Source organism: Solanum stenotomum, chromosome 12 (assembly GCF_019186545.1).
Source record: "Solanum stenotomum isolate F172 chromosome 12, ASM1918654v1, whole genome shotgun sequence".
Lineage (NCBI taxonomy): Eukaryota > Viridiplantae > Streptophyta > Magnoliopsida > Solanales > Solanaceae > Solanum > Solanum stenotomum.
In genome coordinates this window covers 30,775,432-30,792,510 of record NC_064293.1, presented here as the reverse complement: position 1 = coordinate 30,792,510, position 17,079 = coordinate 30,775,432, and the positions used below count along the sequence as shown (strand labels likewise).

The following is a 17,079-nucleotide window of genomic DNA, read 5'->3' as shown; positions in this document are numbered from 1 at the left end:
GCTCTGTGGAGTGTCGAATTATTATTTGCATATATGTACTATAACTATTAACTTTGGACATCTATTTTATTATTGTGCTCAACTAACAAAACAATTTTACGTTATTGATTACTTTTATATATTATTATAGCAAGTAACTTATTTTACTTTTTAAAATTATGCAAGGTTATATATTGATATCTTTTGGCTAACATGATAATGTAAACCTTTTTTTTACTCTATCGTGCAAAAAGTTAAACTCATTATCACAACTAAAAACTATCAAAACCAAAAGATATTGGAAAAAGATCTTAACCAACTCGATCCATCTACGTCCCCAATTAAGTTTCATGAATGAACAGAAACTTGGGAATTCAATTAAAGTGATACTGTGAAGTACTATCTACTAATATTTTTGTAAATAGTTTACAATGCAATTAAAGGAACATAACTTCATATCCTTGCACTTTGACATATATCTAAGAAAAGTAGAAAGTAAATTGGCCATCCAAATCATTAGATACAACAAAAGATATACTTGGAACTAGAATAACCTTTTTTGGACTGCATAAATTATAACATAGCACAGATGCAATTGGAAATAATTTAATTGAGAAATAAAACAAGGAAAACCACCATATTAAAAAATTTAAAATGTAAAACCTACTTTTCACAAGTTAATATTTGATTTCTTAGTATATTTTATGGACCAAAGTTAAGGACAAAATATTGCTGTGAAGAACATAACTCTAACCCCACCTCCCAACTCCTTTGCATATGTATATATTCAATAGTACATTGATCTTTTGGGAACACTTTTTTTTGGTTCCAAAAGCCAACAATAGATCAGAGTTTCCCCACCAGAATCCAGCTTTCATTCCTGAAACACAGAATTTTCCAACCCGAAAATCAGTTTAAAACTATAGAAAGATAGTCCCAACATTGTCATTGATAAATTAGACATATACAACACATTGGCCATGACGATGCCTCAGCCAGTTCCTAGCAATGACTTGCTGCTACATTATGGGACCATGAATGAAACGAGGAGTCCATTCGCGAAGAGAAACATACATACCAAAACAAATGCACTAAATTGTTAACTTCTCGCGCCAAAATTTCTTTCTTGCTATTAGAATTCTTTCTTCGCTCAAGGAGAGAGCATCAGTTCGTGGTTCTACCTCTGATGACCATCCATCCCATTTTAGAGCAGGCATGAATTTTCTTACGGAGTTTATTATATGAGGCTTGTCCCTTATAATGATGAATCCTTCTGGCCTTAGCATACGGTCCATCTCAATAAGTAGATCCTCGATGCTGCAGCCTCGATCTTCTGTCTCTGAGAGGATCATCCACGCATGAAGGAGGTCATACGTGCGTGGATACGTTGAAAATGATTCACACCTAATTATATATGATGGTTATTATTCAGTAATTTGAAGGCACAACATAGAAGGGGTATATATTGCAAGACTACAACATCATCATTCAAGCAACAAAAATGCTTCTATATGTTTCCCCCTGGCTCCTTTCATCCCATTGACGTGGCCTACTTTCTACTTTGAATTCTTTCAAAAGACCGACATCTGTCATAGATGTGTTTTACATAACTATGAAAGCTGAGGAAGAAGGTTGAAATCTTGTTCATTTCTGTTTCCATCTGTTACAGAACTCCTATCTGTACAACTATATAAATCTACCTATTATTTTATTGTTCACATTACAATTTACACACTAAGAATTGTAGATGGGGAATGAGAGATATGTAAGTCTATAAAGAAGTGCATAAGTCTTTAACAAGCTATGGGGATAAACTTGAAAGAAGCAAAAAGGGATTAGCATTATATCGTTCACTATTAATTCATCATTATTTATTTCTATTTTCTTTCATCCTCAACTTAAGTAATTTTATAAAGATCAAGATCCTCTTCTGTAAATTTATTAAGAAAAAAAAGAGCCATACAAATCATTGGTAATCTTCCAATTATTGACCACTAGATATGTAATAAATGAGAATGGATTTTGGATTTCTAAGATTGGAAAAGTAAGCAGTTAGCAGTAGGGCGACCATATACCACAAAAACAGAGCAGTTATTCTGCTTATCCATGGGAACGGGGAACGAGGATGCAAAGAGAACAATATCTGAAAGAGTGGAAAGTAACGCACCAGTCATGAACTGTTCCGATTAATCCTCGATCATAAATTATTTTCAATCTTGATGACATATTAACAGGAGCAACATTCATCACCCAAATGTCCTTATCCTTTAGGGCAGCTGCAAACCCACCGAGGTTTGAGTTCATGTCCATCACATTCCTAACTGAGTTCTTAAGGATACCAGACTTCATCTGCTTCCAATAGTCAACTACTCTTTCATGCCATACGTTCTGGGAAATCAAATATAGAAAATAGTTAAAAGACAAATTGAACAAGAAACAGAAATCATTAAATAAAATCCAAAAGAGATACTGTCTTCACTGATTTGAGAAACTTACAGTGTCTTTATGGAATTCATCCAAAGTGACACCAATTTCCTCCAAGCGAGGTGGCGGAGCCATAAGCCTCCGTGGCCAAGGTTCTAGCCCCGTCCCTTTTTCCTTATGCACCTCTTCAATAACAAATAATATAAAAATTATCAGATTAAAAAAGAATATTAAGTATGTGTGATCTCCTTGCTAGAAGTAGTTGAATAGAATGAAATAGTCACTGAGAATGACAGTTCTATGCGAACTGTCACTTCATCCATTTTTCTTTTTTTATGAAGTGTGAGTTGCCACTTCTAAAACAATCACTTATAATCCACAGCCAAAAGTGGCTATTGACGCCACAATATAAGCAGAATGGTTCATCATTTATCAGAATGATATATATGTTCAGCCATTCAAGATGTGGATTGAAGAATATGGACATAGCAGTTGCATACTTACTCGCTGAGTAAGGAGTGATGCAAGCTTTCATCGGTACATTCCAAGATTCATCGGGCTCATCACCAGAAATGCACAAGGGAGGTTGTGTCCCCCGACTTCTCTTCATATAACAACTGTTACTCAGAGGTTTGGCCCATATCACAGTTTGGTCTCTCCTTGAAACAACTCTCCAACACATTCTTCTCAATAGATCATACATAGCATTCCAAATTCTTCGATTCTCGGCATCATGCGCATAAGCTTCAGGTGAAGAGTACACAAAATAACCACCTGGTCTGAGCAATCTGTCAAGTTCTAACAGAAGAATGCCATCTCTTTGGAGCCAATCAATTCTACAGCGTGAACAATGTGCCAACTCAAATGACCTGCTAGGATAAGGTAGTCTTTTGGTGCCCAAGACTCCTAGTGTAGATGGGATTCCCCTTTCCAAAGCAAACTGTATCTGATTCTCATGTACATCATTAGGAGCAAGTGACATAGCTATAATATCATGGGAAAGAAGATAAGCCCCAAAGCTCGCAACACCACAGCCAACATCAAGAACATTTCTTATGTTTCCACCATTGCTGAGTTTCTCACCAGGCAATTTGAGCATCTACACAAGAACATAACCAGACCATCGAATTATAATGCAATTCCTATAAACAAATCAACCTGCATCATAAGTAGACTTAAGCTTAGTTACCCCTGCAATTGCTGCAATGTATATGTCAGCTCCATAATGAAAATGTGTTCCTCCGCCAGGGAATTTTATCTTGTCTCCATCCACAATCATCCAGTTTTGATCCGACTTTTCCTGAGCAAGATGTGTATGGGGTATGTTTGCTTTCCACACTTGGTCTCTACTAGCTGGCCATCTAATTGGGATCTGGAAATCTAACAAGGACCTCCTTGCATCAAAACTAGACAGAAACAATAACAATAGCAACATCTAAAAGTAACCTCAGTAATGCACAAGAGGACAAATAGTAAACAAATTGAGTAAAGGGAATCAATTCAACCTCATCAATAACCTATACAAGTAGTGAACAAATTGAATAAAGACAATCAATTCAAGCTCATCAATAACCAAATTCCTTCATGGTTTAGTACACTCCCTTAACAAAAATCCAGAAAAAAAGCAATCAATGCTGACCTTGTAACCAGCTGGAGGTGGGATAAGACAATTGAAACGACGTTGAGGAGGAGGACAATGCCTCTCATAATGCTCCATAACAGTCAAATTAAGCCTCAATCTCAATTGATATATCAAATTTCTGTCAAGACAGGGTATCAACTCCGAGTAGCTCATATCACAAACCTAAATAAATAGTTCAAATGAAGAACAAAACAAGGAAAAGCAAATCAAAATCTTAAAAAACCACTGTCAAAATGCAAACTTTACAAACATCAGTAAGCCAAAAACTCAAGAATTACATGCATACAGGAATACTTTTAGGAACTTCAAGCTCTTGATCTTCCATATCCATATCCATGCGGCCATGGTAAGAAATCCCAGTAACTGGATCAGAACCATCATCAATAGCTAAAGGGTCACGCGCTATAGGAAGACCAGGACCCATAAACGAACAATTATAAAGACAAACCAAACCCAAGAACACAATCATCCCAAATAATACATATTTCAGCAACTTGGGTCTATGAGACAACTCCTTCTTTTGCTTCATTTTTAACAAAAAAACAAAAAACACCCACTTCAAGATTTCAGCTTTACTCAACTGGGGTTCTTGAAAAAAACACTCAAATCCCAAGTAAGAGATGCAGATCCATTTCTGTCATAGCAAGCAAAGAATTAAGACTGTTCAGTACCCATAAAAGGAGTTGCCAAGATTCACTTTTTTCAATTTCAGAGTGTGTTTAGGAGTTAGTAGAAGGAACATGTGGGAATTTTGGATGACTGGGAGTTCAGCTCACTGTGGGTTGGCTACTGTTTGGTGCCACTTTTAGGAAAAAAATAAAAAAATGGATAAAGTAGCGGTGTAGATCAAATACAATGAGCTTGATGAGTCGTATGGTTTCTATTGGATATTGGAATTTGGACATGAAGAAAAATCATTTTGACTTTTGTCTACTTTTTCGATACTTTTAATGAGTTTAAAAAGTGATTTGTATAATCACATTACTTAATTAATTACAAGTAAATTTTAATAAATATCAATTACCCCCTCTAGTTCATACTTTTTTTTGTCCGACAATATTTGTCCACTATTGATTTTGCATGCTTCTTAAAAAAGTGTAAATAGAATGGTGATTTACCGAATCACCCTCTGAATAAAAATAAGTACAATGTCTTAAAAATGTAATAAGGAAAATGACTATAATTAATGATAAGTTAAATTAGAATTAAGTGTAAGACTATTTATTAATTTCATAAATTGGACAAGTATTGTTAGACATCCCAAAATAGTATAGTGGATAACTATTATTGAACGGATGGAGTACAAGTAAATGAATAATTGGGATATGGCACATTGTTCACAATAAAATATTTAAGAATAAAAATTAAAGGTTGTTTTCCATTATTACCATTATTTCGAAACTAAACTCCTACAAAATGTAAAATAGTTAAGAACATAAATAAATGAAACTCCTACAAAATGTAAAATAGTTAAGAACATATATAAATGAAGGATAAAATGTATAATAAAAGTCACAATAATTATCTTAAACTTTGAATAATTCAAGCATTTTAAAACGGAAATTAAATAATAATACAAAGATTAAAATCACTAGTTTCCATTTACTTAATACGGACTAGAAAGGAGTTTCAACAACCGCTTAAGAGTAGGCATTCATGCCGTTTGAATCTGTTCGGTAATTTGATTTATATTTTTTATTTTTGAATTAAAGAAATTACAATCAAATAAGTTTAATATTCAAATTAATCGATATGGATATTTTGAGCTTCTTCTTCTTACAAAAATAAATATCTGAATCAAATATTCATATTAAATTACCTTAATAATTCCTCATTCTTACCACAATCAACCAAGTAAAGTGGAAAAGCCATAACTTAGTAGTAAATTTTACTAACATTATATATGAGTTTAGGGGTATTCATGGGTTGGTTTGGGTCAGTTATTGGTCAAAATCAAAACCAAACCAACTTAATCGGTTTTAAAATCATCAAAACCAAACCAAACCAAATATAATGTACAGTTATCGGTTTGATTGTTTTCAGTTTTGGTTTGGTTTGGTTCGGTAATTCGGTTATTAACCATACATAAAAATAAAATAAACAATTCATTCAAAACGTGAAAAAAGTGACAACAATCCATTCAAACAAAAAAATAGTTAGAATGACTGACATTACAGAACTTCCGATCATTGAATTTACTGAATAAAACTTCAAAATTCACTATTTTGGCATAGAAGAAAGAGACAATGACATTTCCAGTCCACAAAGAATTTCCATAGACACTCAAATATATGAAACCAATAAGAAAAATGTTCTCACCTTGGACATTTTTTCTTTCATAAGTAAATTATAAATAAATTTTGATGAAACATCTATAAAATCTTTAAAATTGTTTATGAATATAATATATTATGTCTGTATAATAATAAAATTTATGTATATAACTTGTTGGTTCGGTTTGGTTATTTCTTCGGGTTTTTTGAGAAAAATCATAACCAAACCAAATACTATCGATTCTTAACAACCTAAAACCAAACCAAACCAAAACCCAAATTAAATCGGTTCATTTAATCGGTTTGATTTGGTTTTTCGATTTGGATCGGTTTTTATCCAAACCATGAACACCCCTATATGAGTTAATACCCCATGTATAGGGTATTAGACTTATTAATAGTATTGAGGATATGAGTAAAGGATTACATATAAAGTATAAATTTTTCGAATATTCAAAAACCTAAAGTTCCAAATAATAAATATATAACACTTGAATGTAACACTTGAATCCAAATCATAAATATATATAAAAAAAATAGATTTTGATTTGAATTACGAGTTTGCTCAAAGTATGTCCAACCCTACGGATGGATGTCTACATATATCAAACAAATTGATTTTTCAAATTCATACACCAAATTAAATTTACGATAAAATGAGTCAAATAAAATTCATTTACATTCTATCTTTATATCAAATGAATAAATACAAATCATCTATTTTTTCATTTATATATCTTCAATTTAATTTATAATTAAAAATTAAATTATTTAATTTGATATAAACATCACGATATATAAATAAGTTTTTATCATTTGTCATATTTTTCAAAAAAGGGAGAATAAAAATAAGTGGGATCTTTCTGCATAGTGTGTTCCTTTTCATTTTATGGAATTATTCTGCAACTTGAGGGTAGGGGGGGCCACCAAAGGAGGGGTGGGGTAAGCTTTAGGAAATGCTTCTTTTAAGCGTCACGCGCTAAAGCGGAGTTTTGGTCATTTCAGCCAATCAGAAGGACACGTGTTTAACACGACAAATTTTGTTACTGTTTAGATCTAACGATACTGACTCAGCTGCCTAATAATCCTTCTATTCCAACCTGTCTTTTTCTTTTTCTCAGTTTTTTTTTTCTATTTTATGAAATTTGCTATAAATAGAAAAAGGGATGGAAGAACAACAAAAAGGAAATTTTGGCGGCATGGAATTTCCATTTGTATATTGCTATTTTTTTAAAGGTAAAAAATATCTTAAAATTATTTCAGAAGATACCTTTCATTAATCTATTTTGTTAAAAATAGAAAATTAATAGACCTCTGATTTATTTATTTTTAAATTATTATTTTTGTTTGTTTCTCTTTTTATTTTTAAAGTAACATTTTAAAATAAAAATAAGGGAGATGATTAGACAGGACATGAATACATTTTTAATTTATTAAGGACATGACCTTATGAGAGATTTGGAAGTAGTCAAGTGGTGTAGCACTTTGCGAGGGAGGCAAGGCCGCAAGGTCTAGCTCCTCCTAATAGAGTTACACTGGATTTATTGCTTTATAATCGTATGGTTTATTATTGTTTGATGTATGTTACTATTTGTTATTGTATTTGCCAGATATCTTGTTATTTGTTGTTATATTTTCTTGTAACGGTAATTCGCAAAACTTCTCTTTTGATCAAAGAGTGTATAAAAAACAATTTTTCTATTCCACAAAGTAAAGGTAAGATCTACATACATGACTTATGGAATTACATTGGATTTTAAAAAAAACCCAAATATGAGTAGTATATTTGATCACTCACAAAATTCAGAGATATATCTGATTTTTCTCAAAGATAAATTTGACATTCTTTAATTCAATGACTAATTTAAATTTGTTAGTTAAATATATATTCATTGAATGGGTATCTAAACACACATGAACCTTTTTGTAGATTTATAATAGATCTATTAATTTGGACACTTCATATTTGTGACCTTAGTGATTTCTCATCTATTAAATTGGGATATTATTCACCTTTGAAAGACACTTGAAAGAAGAAAAAATTGTTATATTATTTCATTTGCAATAAATTTACAACACGTTAAACTCTTATCAATTTCATCTCCACTTGCAAGTGAAGTTTCGTTTTCTTCTCTAAGAAAATTGAAGCTACATACAGTCTCCATACCTGTGTTTTGAATATTTATCTACAGGAGAATTAAATAAATAGAGATACGTTTATATGGATTCAACTTTTTCACTGGCTTCTTTCTACAAGGTTTATATTTTATATAATCAGAATTTTTGCTATGTTTTACATTTATAATGTCAAGCTTCTCAAAGTGTATGAAACTGGCCTCTCATCAATTACCAGTAACTAATGACAAAGTTTCACCTGGTGCATAACAAACCATGAGGCAATTTACAATTGTTGATACCTGAATCATCAAAAGTTAGTTCGTCTACATGTCGAAGGCACCAAAACTGACTGGCACCCTACACAGCCAATGAATATGCGATCGTGTCAACGCTGAGTTCTATCTACATCAACCAACCATTAGCCTACAAAAATGTTAAGAACCAGATGGCATCACCACCAGAGATCTCTTTCAACTAGAAGATGTGCACCATGTACAGTTTGGTTAAGTCTTTCTGCAGCGTGTGAACATTAAAGACCATAACTGAGAACTATCAGGACCCAAAGTCTCATGAAGGGCATTGTCAATTGTCACCACTTAGTATTACACCTCGCAAAGTCTCTTAGCATTTTCAACTGTTTCGATGTAGAAGTACAATCTCCACAGTGTTGCTTTGTCCTACAATAACCCATTGGGAACTTAGAAACCGGGAACTTGGAGAAATTAAGAACACAATTGCAAAAAAATAAATATGTTTACCTCGTTTTCTAGATCAACATACACCTCACTGCAGGAATGTCTCTCCACTTGCTTACCACGGCAGAAAATCTGGACAACACGATCAAGATTCTTAGGTGGAAGGTCCCGTATTAGCTGCCGAAGGTGTTGTTTTTCAGGAAAGGTCATTAACCTGCCAACGGCAAAAGAAAAACCCATAGCAAAATTTCAGGACAAATCCGACGAGCAACAAGCCAACATAAAATTCCGAGATCTCACGTACTATACGACAACAATTAATCAACTTCGCATAAATGCCAAATTAATTAGGATCTGCCATATGGATACTCTAATCATTCTTCCCTATTTGAGGTCCTTCTAAAATAACAATGGAGGAATTAGACCCTGCCCTGCAGGATCAAACTACAGACCTCTAATTTACAAGTAGATGCTCCACCACTGAACTACAGCAGCCCAAAAAATCTACAAGATATTCTACTATTGACTTCTAAATTATTTTTTTGCATGAGTTAGGCTTCTAATTCTGTCATGCTTATAATGGACAGAAATTTACTTGGCTTCAGAAGTGCAAGGAATTAACAACAAAGCCCGGCCTCTAATTGGGTGTAATAAACCTGGGCAACATATTGTAGTTGTAACAAGGCCAAACATTCAGATACATTAAGGCACTCACACAATTGTAACCTTTATACACACACACACTGCTTTCTACACTTGTCAGTCACTGAACACCAACGAATCCTTCTTCCCAAATTTTTACTTCTTTCTCTTGTTTTCTATGAAGAAGAATTTCATTAAAAGGCATCAAGAAGATGCTGACAAAATTACAGGGATTAAAAGGAGTTGCTCTGTTACTCTATTTCCTTCAGATCTATAACAGAATATTTATCAGAGAATATAAAACAGAAATAGAAAAGAACAACGTGGATCCCACTACTAAATTTAGACAAAGTATAAAATTGTCATACTTTTTTAACCTCGGACATTTTAGACTCTTTCTCAATCTAAAGGCTGTGTTGTAGGAGTTGAATAATGTCAGAGATAATTTATTTTATGAAGTATGAAATGGATAAAAAATGTATTGTATCAAGCATTATATCACACAAATTATAATCTTGTTTTGAATCTTCTAAGAAATTTAGGTTTCAGAGAAGATTTAGAAGCAAAGCCAATCCAACTTGTTAAAATTCAGCTTCCTAAGGTTCTTATACGCCAAACAAACAAAACAGAAACGAAAACAACAATAAAACGAAACAAATTTTGAAATGAGAACTTAAAATCTTCATGTATCAAATATTCCAAGTATAAAAGAACTAACAAAACATACTAAAATGGGAACAGCAAATAATTCAACTTCCAATTTGTTGTGAAATACCTGCAATTCGACATAACAATATCAAGAAGTTCTTCAAGCTTCTCCTCCATGTACCCAAGCTGGCATATTGTCCAACCACAGATTAGATATAGCTAACAAATTTACTAAAAGTAAAACTCCTGATAGAGAGAGAATCAAGCTCCAGCCAAGTTACCGTCGATACAAGTTCATCACAATGCTTCTCTATCAGACTCTCAACCTTTGCGCTATCATTTTGTAGCAAAAACTGCAAATCATTGTGGACCTGGAAAACAGGAACTAAGGTGATGAATCATTTCTTTGCAACTACATCAGTTCAACATTCTAAGCAGCAAAAGCATAGCGAAAATGTTAGTTCAGTTTAATAATCGAAGCTTTATTCTTAACCAGTAAAACTCGACAAAGAGAACAAAGCAAGCCTAGAAAAATGCACCAGAGAGAGAGAGAGAGATGGATCTTACATCCCCGTCTTCAGGAGTTTCTCCAGCATTTGAACCAAATTCATTTTGATCCTTCTTTGCAAGGGATTCTTTTACCTGTTCACCGTCAAGTTTTTTAACATCATTCGTCGTATCTCCTCTAGATGGCGAGATATTCAAGTTTTCTCTTTTTGAATCCTACATATAAGGAGTCAAAGAAAGTGTCAAATACATTTCTGTAAATAAAGCCAAAATGTGGGGTGAGACTGAGGCAGTGAATTGTTTCACCAATAGATAGCTGGATGAAGGAAGACCCTCAGGTCTGTTCGGAGGGCAGGAAGGAATTCCCATCACCCAACCACACCAAAATATGAAGTCTTAACATAACACAAGTTTTTGTTTAGCATTATAGCCACTGAAGTTCAGGTTGGGACTCTTTTCCATCATACTAACTTATCAAGTACTGCTCTAATATCTTCTTTTGCCCGACCCGTTTAATACTACTTTTTATTCCTTGCTGGATAGATAAGGACTGAATTATGCAAAACGAATTTTAGCTTATCATTTAAAAACAAGTTAGTTAAAAGATTATTATAAAGAATTGGCTAGTCACCAACAACATACCTAATTTAGTATCCCACAAGTGGGGCCTGGGGAGGGTAGAGTGTACATAGACCTTACCCCTATGGTAGAGAGGTTATTACGATAAACCCTCATCTCAAGAAAAAGCATTTCAAAGTAGGTGAGGAAAAGAAATAGCGGAAGCAAAAAGCCAAGGCGAAATACTTGAAAGCATGTCAAAGCATTCTAAAAAAGGAACAGTACCTACAACAAATGACACAGTACTAGAAGTACAAGAAACAACAAATAGTAACAAAAATCGAAGGACAAGAATTGGCTAGTCAAAAGCCTGAAATAACCCCAGCCTTGCCCTGTCTAATTCATTTAATAAGGGGCCTGGGTTGATTGCTTCTTCCACTTCACAGTTCACACGAGTAACCTAGCTCGTGAAGGCATGTTTAGAGTGTGCTTGAACCGGCGGCCTACAGACCATCCACTTAATGGGTGGTGTTTGGTCCGAACCAACCTTATTAACACGTATAGTTAAGCTTCAAGTCACACTCTCCTGGATAAATTGGTTAAGGCATTGGAAAGAAGTTTATGCTCCCTAATTACAAATATTTACAGCTCCAAAAAGAATTATCATTTCTGCTTCTCTTTTTTACCAAATTCACAGAAAAGAAGAACAAATCTCAACAATTTTTTTATAATCAAGAATCCCCAAAAACCACCTAGGTGCACGGTCCAAAACTTGGTGGACAACAGGCTCACCCTTTTACCCTTCTTCACTTATACATCAGGCTTTTAGAGATAAGATTTCGAACTCATGACATGCATCTAACTCACATTAGGCGTTTCCCTCTTACCACTGAACTGAAGTTTGGAGAGCATATCTCAACAAAATATATGGCCGAAAGATTATTAAAAGACTCCTAATACAGGGACGTTTATGGGTCACTTTTTTAAAACAACTACTACATTCTGTACAAGTAACCTGTAATGTTAAGCCTCAGATTTCTTTTGTGAACAGACGTTACCAAAAGATAGCATGTCCTAAATGAAACATGAACACACTTGCTAATTCTTAAAAAAACATGAAACCACTTACTGAAATAGGGGATGCTTTGAGCTTCTTCTGAGGGCGGTTCCCTTGATCAGAGTCAGATACAGCACCAGGTACAGCTAATAAACTTTCTTTATACCTTAGGCATGACCGCAACTGACATATGGAAAATACAGGATCCAGAATCTACATTTAAATTTCCAGTGTGAAAATTATATTAATATAATCTATCCAAATAATTATTGAGAAATTCAGCAGGCTTTCTATCATTATTTGTATATTCTTTGCTTAGAAATGATCACACAACTCACATACTGGCACATCTAACATTTATCCTTTGCTATTGTTACATCTTTAGGAGCAAAGAGGAGAACCATTGACTGGAAAGAAATGACCACTTCCACAACTATATTGGCACAGGCTGAGACCCCATTTCTTACCACAAAGACATGCTCAGAATAAATGATTCATATATCATAAAACTATTCTCTCTGTTTTATATTACTTGTCCCCTATAAACCTGACACACCCCTTAAGAAAGCTTTAGTTAGAGGTGTATTTTACTAAACTAACCTTATTAATGATGTTTTGGAACTTTAAATTTGACTACTACTACTTTATGTTGTTATTCAATACTGAGGGTAGAAAGAAAAAAATATAATAAAATCCTCGTGGTTTCAAAAATTGAAACAGCTATTTTTAGTTGAGGCCAACTAAGATGAAAAGAAGAGAGTATAAAACTAACAGTCATTCTAGAAATAGGCAAGTATAGGGAGAATTTTGAGTCATGTGCAATGTAGGTGAAGGGAAATGTGGATAGTGTATACCTCGTCAACTTCCTGTGAAAGGGCAACAATACTTTGCCGAAGCAACAACTTCAATCTTTCCATTCCGAAGTTTGAAACATGAGATCCAAAACAATCCGAAAATAAGGAAGCAGAACCACCGGTATATCTAAACTCTTTGGCGATATAGCTATTCATACTACTATTCTTTTCTTCGACAGCACCATTTACTTTCCCAGTTTTCTCAAATATCTGATCTGAAATTGGAAGAAAATCTTCATCCTGAGAAATTAACTCAGCCACCTCAGATGCAAAAAGCCCAAAGTAATCTGGTCCCTGTCTGTTGCATTCAGTCGAAGCAACCCGACCCATTTAAGATAATAGCTCCAATGCCAACTTCTACACTGAATTACTATTGGACAAGTGGTGATAGCACTCACCAATGTATTACTGCAAAGCAAAAACAAAACCAGGTTGACTGATAAGTTGCCAGAGTAACACGGAGGGAGCTCTTCACCATCAAGAAAATAGAGTAGCTAACACAAATATAAACAAGAGATCGAATTGTATCGTATATATTGAATGACAAAAGGATGATAACAACTATATTTCCACAAGTGGGGTTGGGAAGGGTGCGTATATGCAGACCTTATCCCTACCCTTGCAGGGTAAAGAGGTTGCTTCCAATAAACCCTTGGATCAAGAAAATCATTTCCAAAAAAGGTTTGAAAGAAGGCAAGATTAAAATGTTAAGATGAAAATACTAAAGAAATAAATATATAGACAGTACAAATATTAAGGATAACCGAAGTAAAAGAAACAATAGTAGTAACAAAATTGAAGGATAAGATAATGTTAGCATACTAGTAATAATATTGGAACGGGAATAGACAAAAGCTTCAATCTAGGACCCTGCTCAACCAGAACTATTAGAAAACACTCTATTATCTACTAACCATCTACTATAATCCTCGACCTCCCCACTTTCCTATGTAGGAACATGTTCTCGACGATCTGCAAATGAGTCCTGTCTTGTCGAATCACTTCCCCAAAATTATTTTTGGGTCAATCTCAGTCTCGCTCCCCACATCTTGTCCACCACGGCAGCTACTCCTACCTTTCCCCGTATATCTTCATTTTGTTATCTTGTCTCTTCTAGTATGACCGCACATTCATCTAACCATCATCATTTCTACGACCTTCATCTTCTAAAGGTGAGATTCTCAACTGGCCAACATCCCACCCACATCATAGTCAGTCTAACAACCACTCTATAGAACTTACCTTCACTTTCTTATCACATAGGACACCGAGATGCGAGGCTGATATCCCCATTTCTTTGACTTATAGATATCTAAAGGTTTCTTTCTTGGAGATGTCTTGTAAATCAATCATTAAGTCCCCATCCACCTCCTGTGATGCGACACTAAACTTGCACTCTATGTTCTTTGTTTTAGTCGTGCTCAACCTAAAGCCTATAGACTCAAGAGTTTGTCTCCATATCTCTAATCTATCATTAACTTTGTCGCACGTCTCACTGATCAATACTTTGTCCTCTGTGAATAACATACACCACAGTACATTTCTCTAGCTTCTTCTCTAATGCAACTAGCTATCTTATCCCATATGTTATCTGCATCACCACTACTCCCCCAAGCCTCCATCACTTCTAACTTCTCCCTCATCTCCCAAGCTCTTACAGGGGTCAAGCCAACCCATTTAATTCTCAGTTGGTCATACAAAGTCTTTTTCCCCTCCCTTTTAATCCCCAAGTCCATCATCAAAAGTTTATGTTGGGTAGTGAGTTTTCACTTGGGATAACCTTGCAGTCCTTACAAAGGCCTTCATCGCCTTTCCAAAGGAGTAAGTAATCAATCCGAGTTCTGGCCACCCTGCTACAAAAGGTAACCAAGTGAACCTCCTTCGAGAAGCATAAATTAGCTATCACCAACTCAGAAGCTGTAGCAAAATCCAAAAGCCTCTTCCATTTTTAACCCCTAACCAAAACCAGCAAGCACATTGTCCAAACAGCTACTGGTTTATCCGATGTGACCATTGAAATCTTAGTCAATGAATAGCTTAACGAAATGTGGTATACCCCTCACCACCTCATCCAAATCCTCCCAATAGCGCTTCTTGACCTCCTCCTTCAAGTCCACTTGCGGCGCATAAGCACTAACAATGTTCAAAGTAAGTCCTCCAATAACTAGCATGATCGTCAAAACCCTGTCAATGTTCCTCCTAACTCCACCACCTATCTAAGCTCTTCATCTACCAAAATGATTCGAGAAAAGAAGAGAAGAGACATTCGAAAAAAGAAGAGAAGAGAGAAGTCACGACTCACGTAAGAGAAGAGAGAAGTCGCAGCAGCAGTCGTCGCGAACTTGCAGCAGCAGCAGGCGCGACTCGCGACTTCAAGTTTCCAGTCAAACTCGCAGCAGCAGCAGTGGTAGCGAACTCTAATTCCCGTCGAGGTATTGATTTCAAGTTTCCAGTCGCGATATGAGAACGAGCAGTCGCGACATCAAATTTCAAAAAATACCCTAAAAAACCCTAATTTGGCTTTTAATTATTAAAATTCAGACTTTAAAAAAAAAAATCAAAAAGGACGCCTATTGCATCGCCATTCCACGTCACTGAGTTGCCTTGGATCACCTTTTTGACCTCACCGCGCCTCGCCAGAAATAGGCACAGACCCCTCGCCACGCCACACCTCATTGCCAAAGGCGAAAGGCACTTGCCTTTAAGAATACTGCTAACACCACAGTTATAAAAAATAGCATCAGCAATGAATTCTGCCTAATACTACAATTTTATTTGAACTCGTCCAGCTTGAGTGACTAAATAATTACAAGGCAAAGTGTCATTGTACAACAAGTTGAATGACTTGAAGCAGCAACATAAGCGGACACACAAGAAATTACATTGATTTATGAAAAAAGGATTGTTCATGTGCAAATGTAGTTGTATGATTGCCTCTAGGACAATGTTTTGGACAATGAAGGTGATGAAATGTGACAAGGGTCTGCCTCGCCACAAGGCGAGGCGAGCGGCGAAGTGCTCGTTTTTTGAAGTGTGGCGCCAATTAATACCAAAAAAATAAAATATTTACTGATAAGGAATAAGTACCCCCTAGATTATGACTGAAATCTCAGAGATACACTTTAACTAAACTAAGGTCCTATTACCCTGTTGAACTTACATTTTTTGTAATTTTGTACACCTTTTCTCTTACGTGGCACACTCTGTGAGTCCATGCAATTGAGGCGCGTGGGAGATATTTGGTTATCACGTAAGCCAAAAAGGTGCACAAAATTACAAAAAAAATGGGTTCAGGGGGTAATAGAACCTTAGTTTAGTTAAGGTGTGTCTCTAAGATTTCGTTCATAGTCCAGGGGTACTTGTACCTTTTCTCTATATAAATAATCAAAATATCAATAGCAAAAACATATTAGCGAATATTTCAATTCAAAAACTGAAAATAGATAGTACATACTAAAAGTCTAGAACATGAATGAGAAAAAAAAGAACAAAATTCTAAACAGTGAGAAAAAAAACAGAGGTAGAAGTGACTTTGAAGAAGAAGAAGCAAAAAGAAACAGAGTAAGAAGAAATCTGAAAATGAAAAGAAGAAATACCGCTTTCATTTGCTTTGAGACTGACCCTCTTCCAGGCGAAAATGGGAAGGAGATTTCCAATCGATCACACGCCCGACACAAGAGAA

General features: G+C 34.9%; 2 protein-coding genes across 6 annotated transcripts; both read right to left on the bottom strand.

The window, feature by feature from the left end:
* Positions 1-675: 675 nt before the first annotated feature.
* Positions 676-4,868, bottom strand: LOC125847723 (probable methyltransferase PMT9). 3 transcript variants are annotated; one of them, XM_049527396.1, is made up of 8 exons: positions 4,332-4,868; positions 4,043-4,207; positions 3,593-3,775; positions 2,908-3,502; positions 2,476-2,588; positions 2,147-2,367; positions 1,058-1,383; positions 676-859 (listed from the first exon to the last, which is right to left on the bottom strand). In XM_049527396.1, the coding sequence occupies exons 1-7, from the start codon at positions 4,572-4,574 to the stop codon at positions 1,071-1,073; spliced, it is 1,833 nt and encodes a 610-aa protein (XP_049383353.1). In that variant the 5' UTR covers positions 4,575-4,868; the 3' UTR covers positions 676-859; positions 1,058-1,070. The 3 variants fall into 3 exon arrangements, with proteins under 3 accessions (XP_049383353.1, XP_049383352.1, XP_049383354.1); XM_049527395.1 differs by having other exon boundaries at positions 676-1,383; XM_049527397.1 differs by having other exon boundaries at positions 676-1,383; positions 4,324-4,559.
* A 3,731-nt stretch (positions 4,869-8,599) lies between these two features.
* Positions 8,600-15,816, bottom strand: LOC125849124 (uncharacterized). Of its 3 annotated transcripts, XM_049529143.1 has the most exons (8): positions 15,700-15,816; positions 13,398-13,805; positions 12,616-12,756; positions 10,989-11,144; positions 10,703-10,792; positions 10,549-10,607; positions 9,195-9,345; positions 8,600-9,113 (listed from the first exon to the last, which is right to left on the bottom strand). In XM_049529143.1, the coding sequence occupies exons 2-8, from the start codon at positions 13,725-13,727 to the stop codon at positions 9,039-9,041; spliced, it is 1,002 nt and encodes a 333-aa protein (XP_049385100.1). In that variant the 5' UTR covers positions 13,728-13,805; positions 15,700-15,816; the 3' UTR covers positions 8,600-9,038. The 3 variants fall into 3 exon arrangements, with proteins under 3 accessions (XP_049385100.1, XP_049385098.1, XP_049385101.1); XM_049529141.1 differs by lacking the exon at positions 15,700-15,816 and having other exon boundaries at positions 13,398-13,832; XM_049529144.1 differs by lacking the exons at positions 12,616-12,756; positions 15,700-15,816 and having other exon boundaries at positions 13,398-13,866.
* Positions 15,817-17,079: the final 1,263 nt, after the last annotated feature.

Bases quoted from the DNA above. Each gene is read 5' to 3' on its own strand.
- LOC125847723 (XM_049527395.1), bottom strand. From the start codon at position 4,574: ATGAAGCAAAAGAAGGAGTTGTCTCATAGACCCAAGTTGCTGAAATAT. The intron at 3,776-4,042 runs GTCAGCATTGAT...TTAGATTTCCAG, and splicing joins CACCTCCAGCTGGTTACAAG to ATCCCAATTAGATGGCCAGC. The intron at 2,589-2,907 runs GTAAGTATGCAA...TTGTTATTGAAG, and splicing joins CATCACTCCTTACTCAGCGA to AGGTGCATAAGGAAAAAGGG.
- LOC125849124 (XM_049529143.1), bottom strand. From the start codon at position 13,727: ATGGGTCGGGTTGCTTCGACTGAATGCAACAGACAGGGACCAGATTAC. The intron at 10,608-10,702 runs GTAACTTGGCTG...ACAATATGCCAG, and splicing joins GTGATGAACTTGTATCGACG to CTTGGGTACATGGAGGAGAA. The intron at 9,346-10,548 runs GTATTTCACAAC...TGCCGTTGGCAG, and splicing joins ATTGTTATGTCGAATTGCAG to GTTAATGACCTTTCCTGAAA.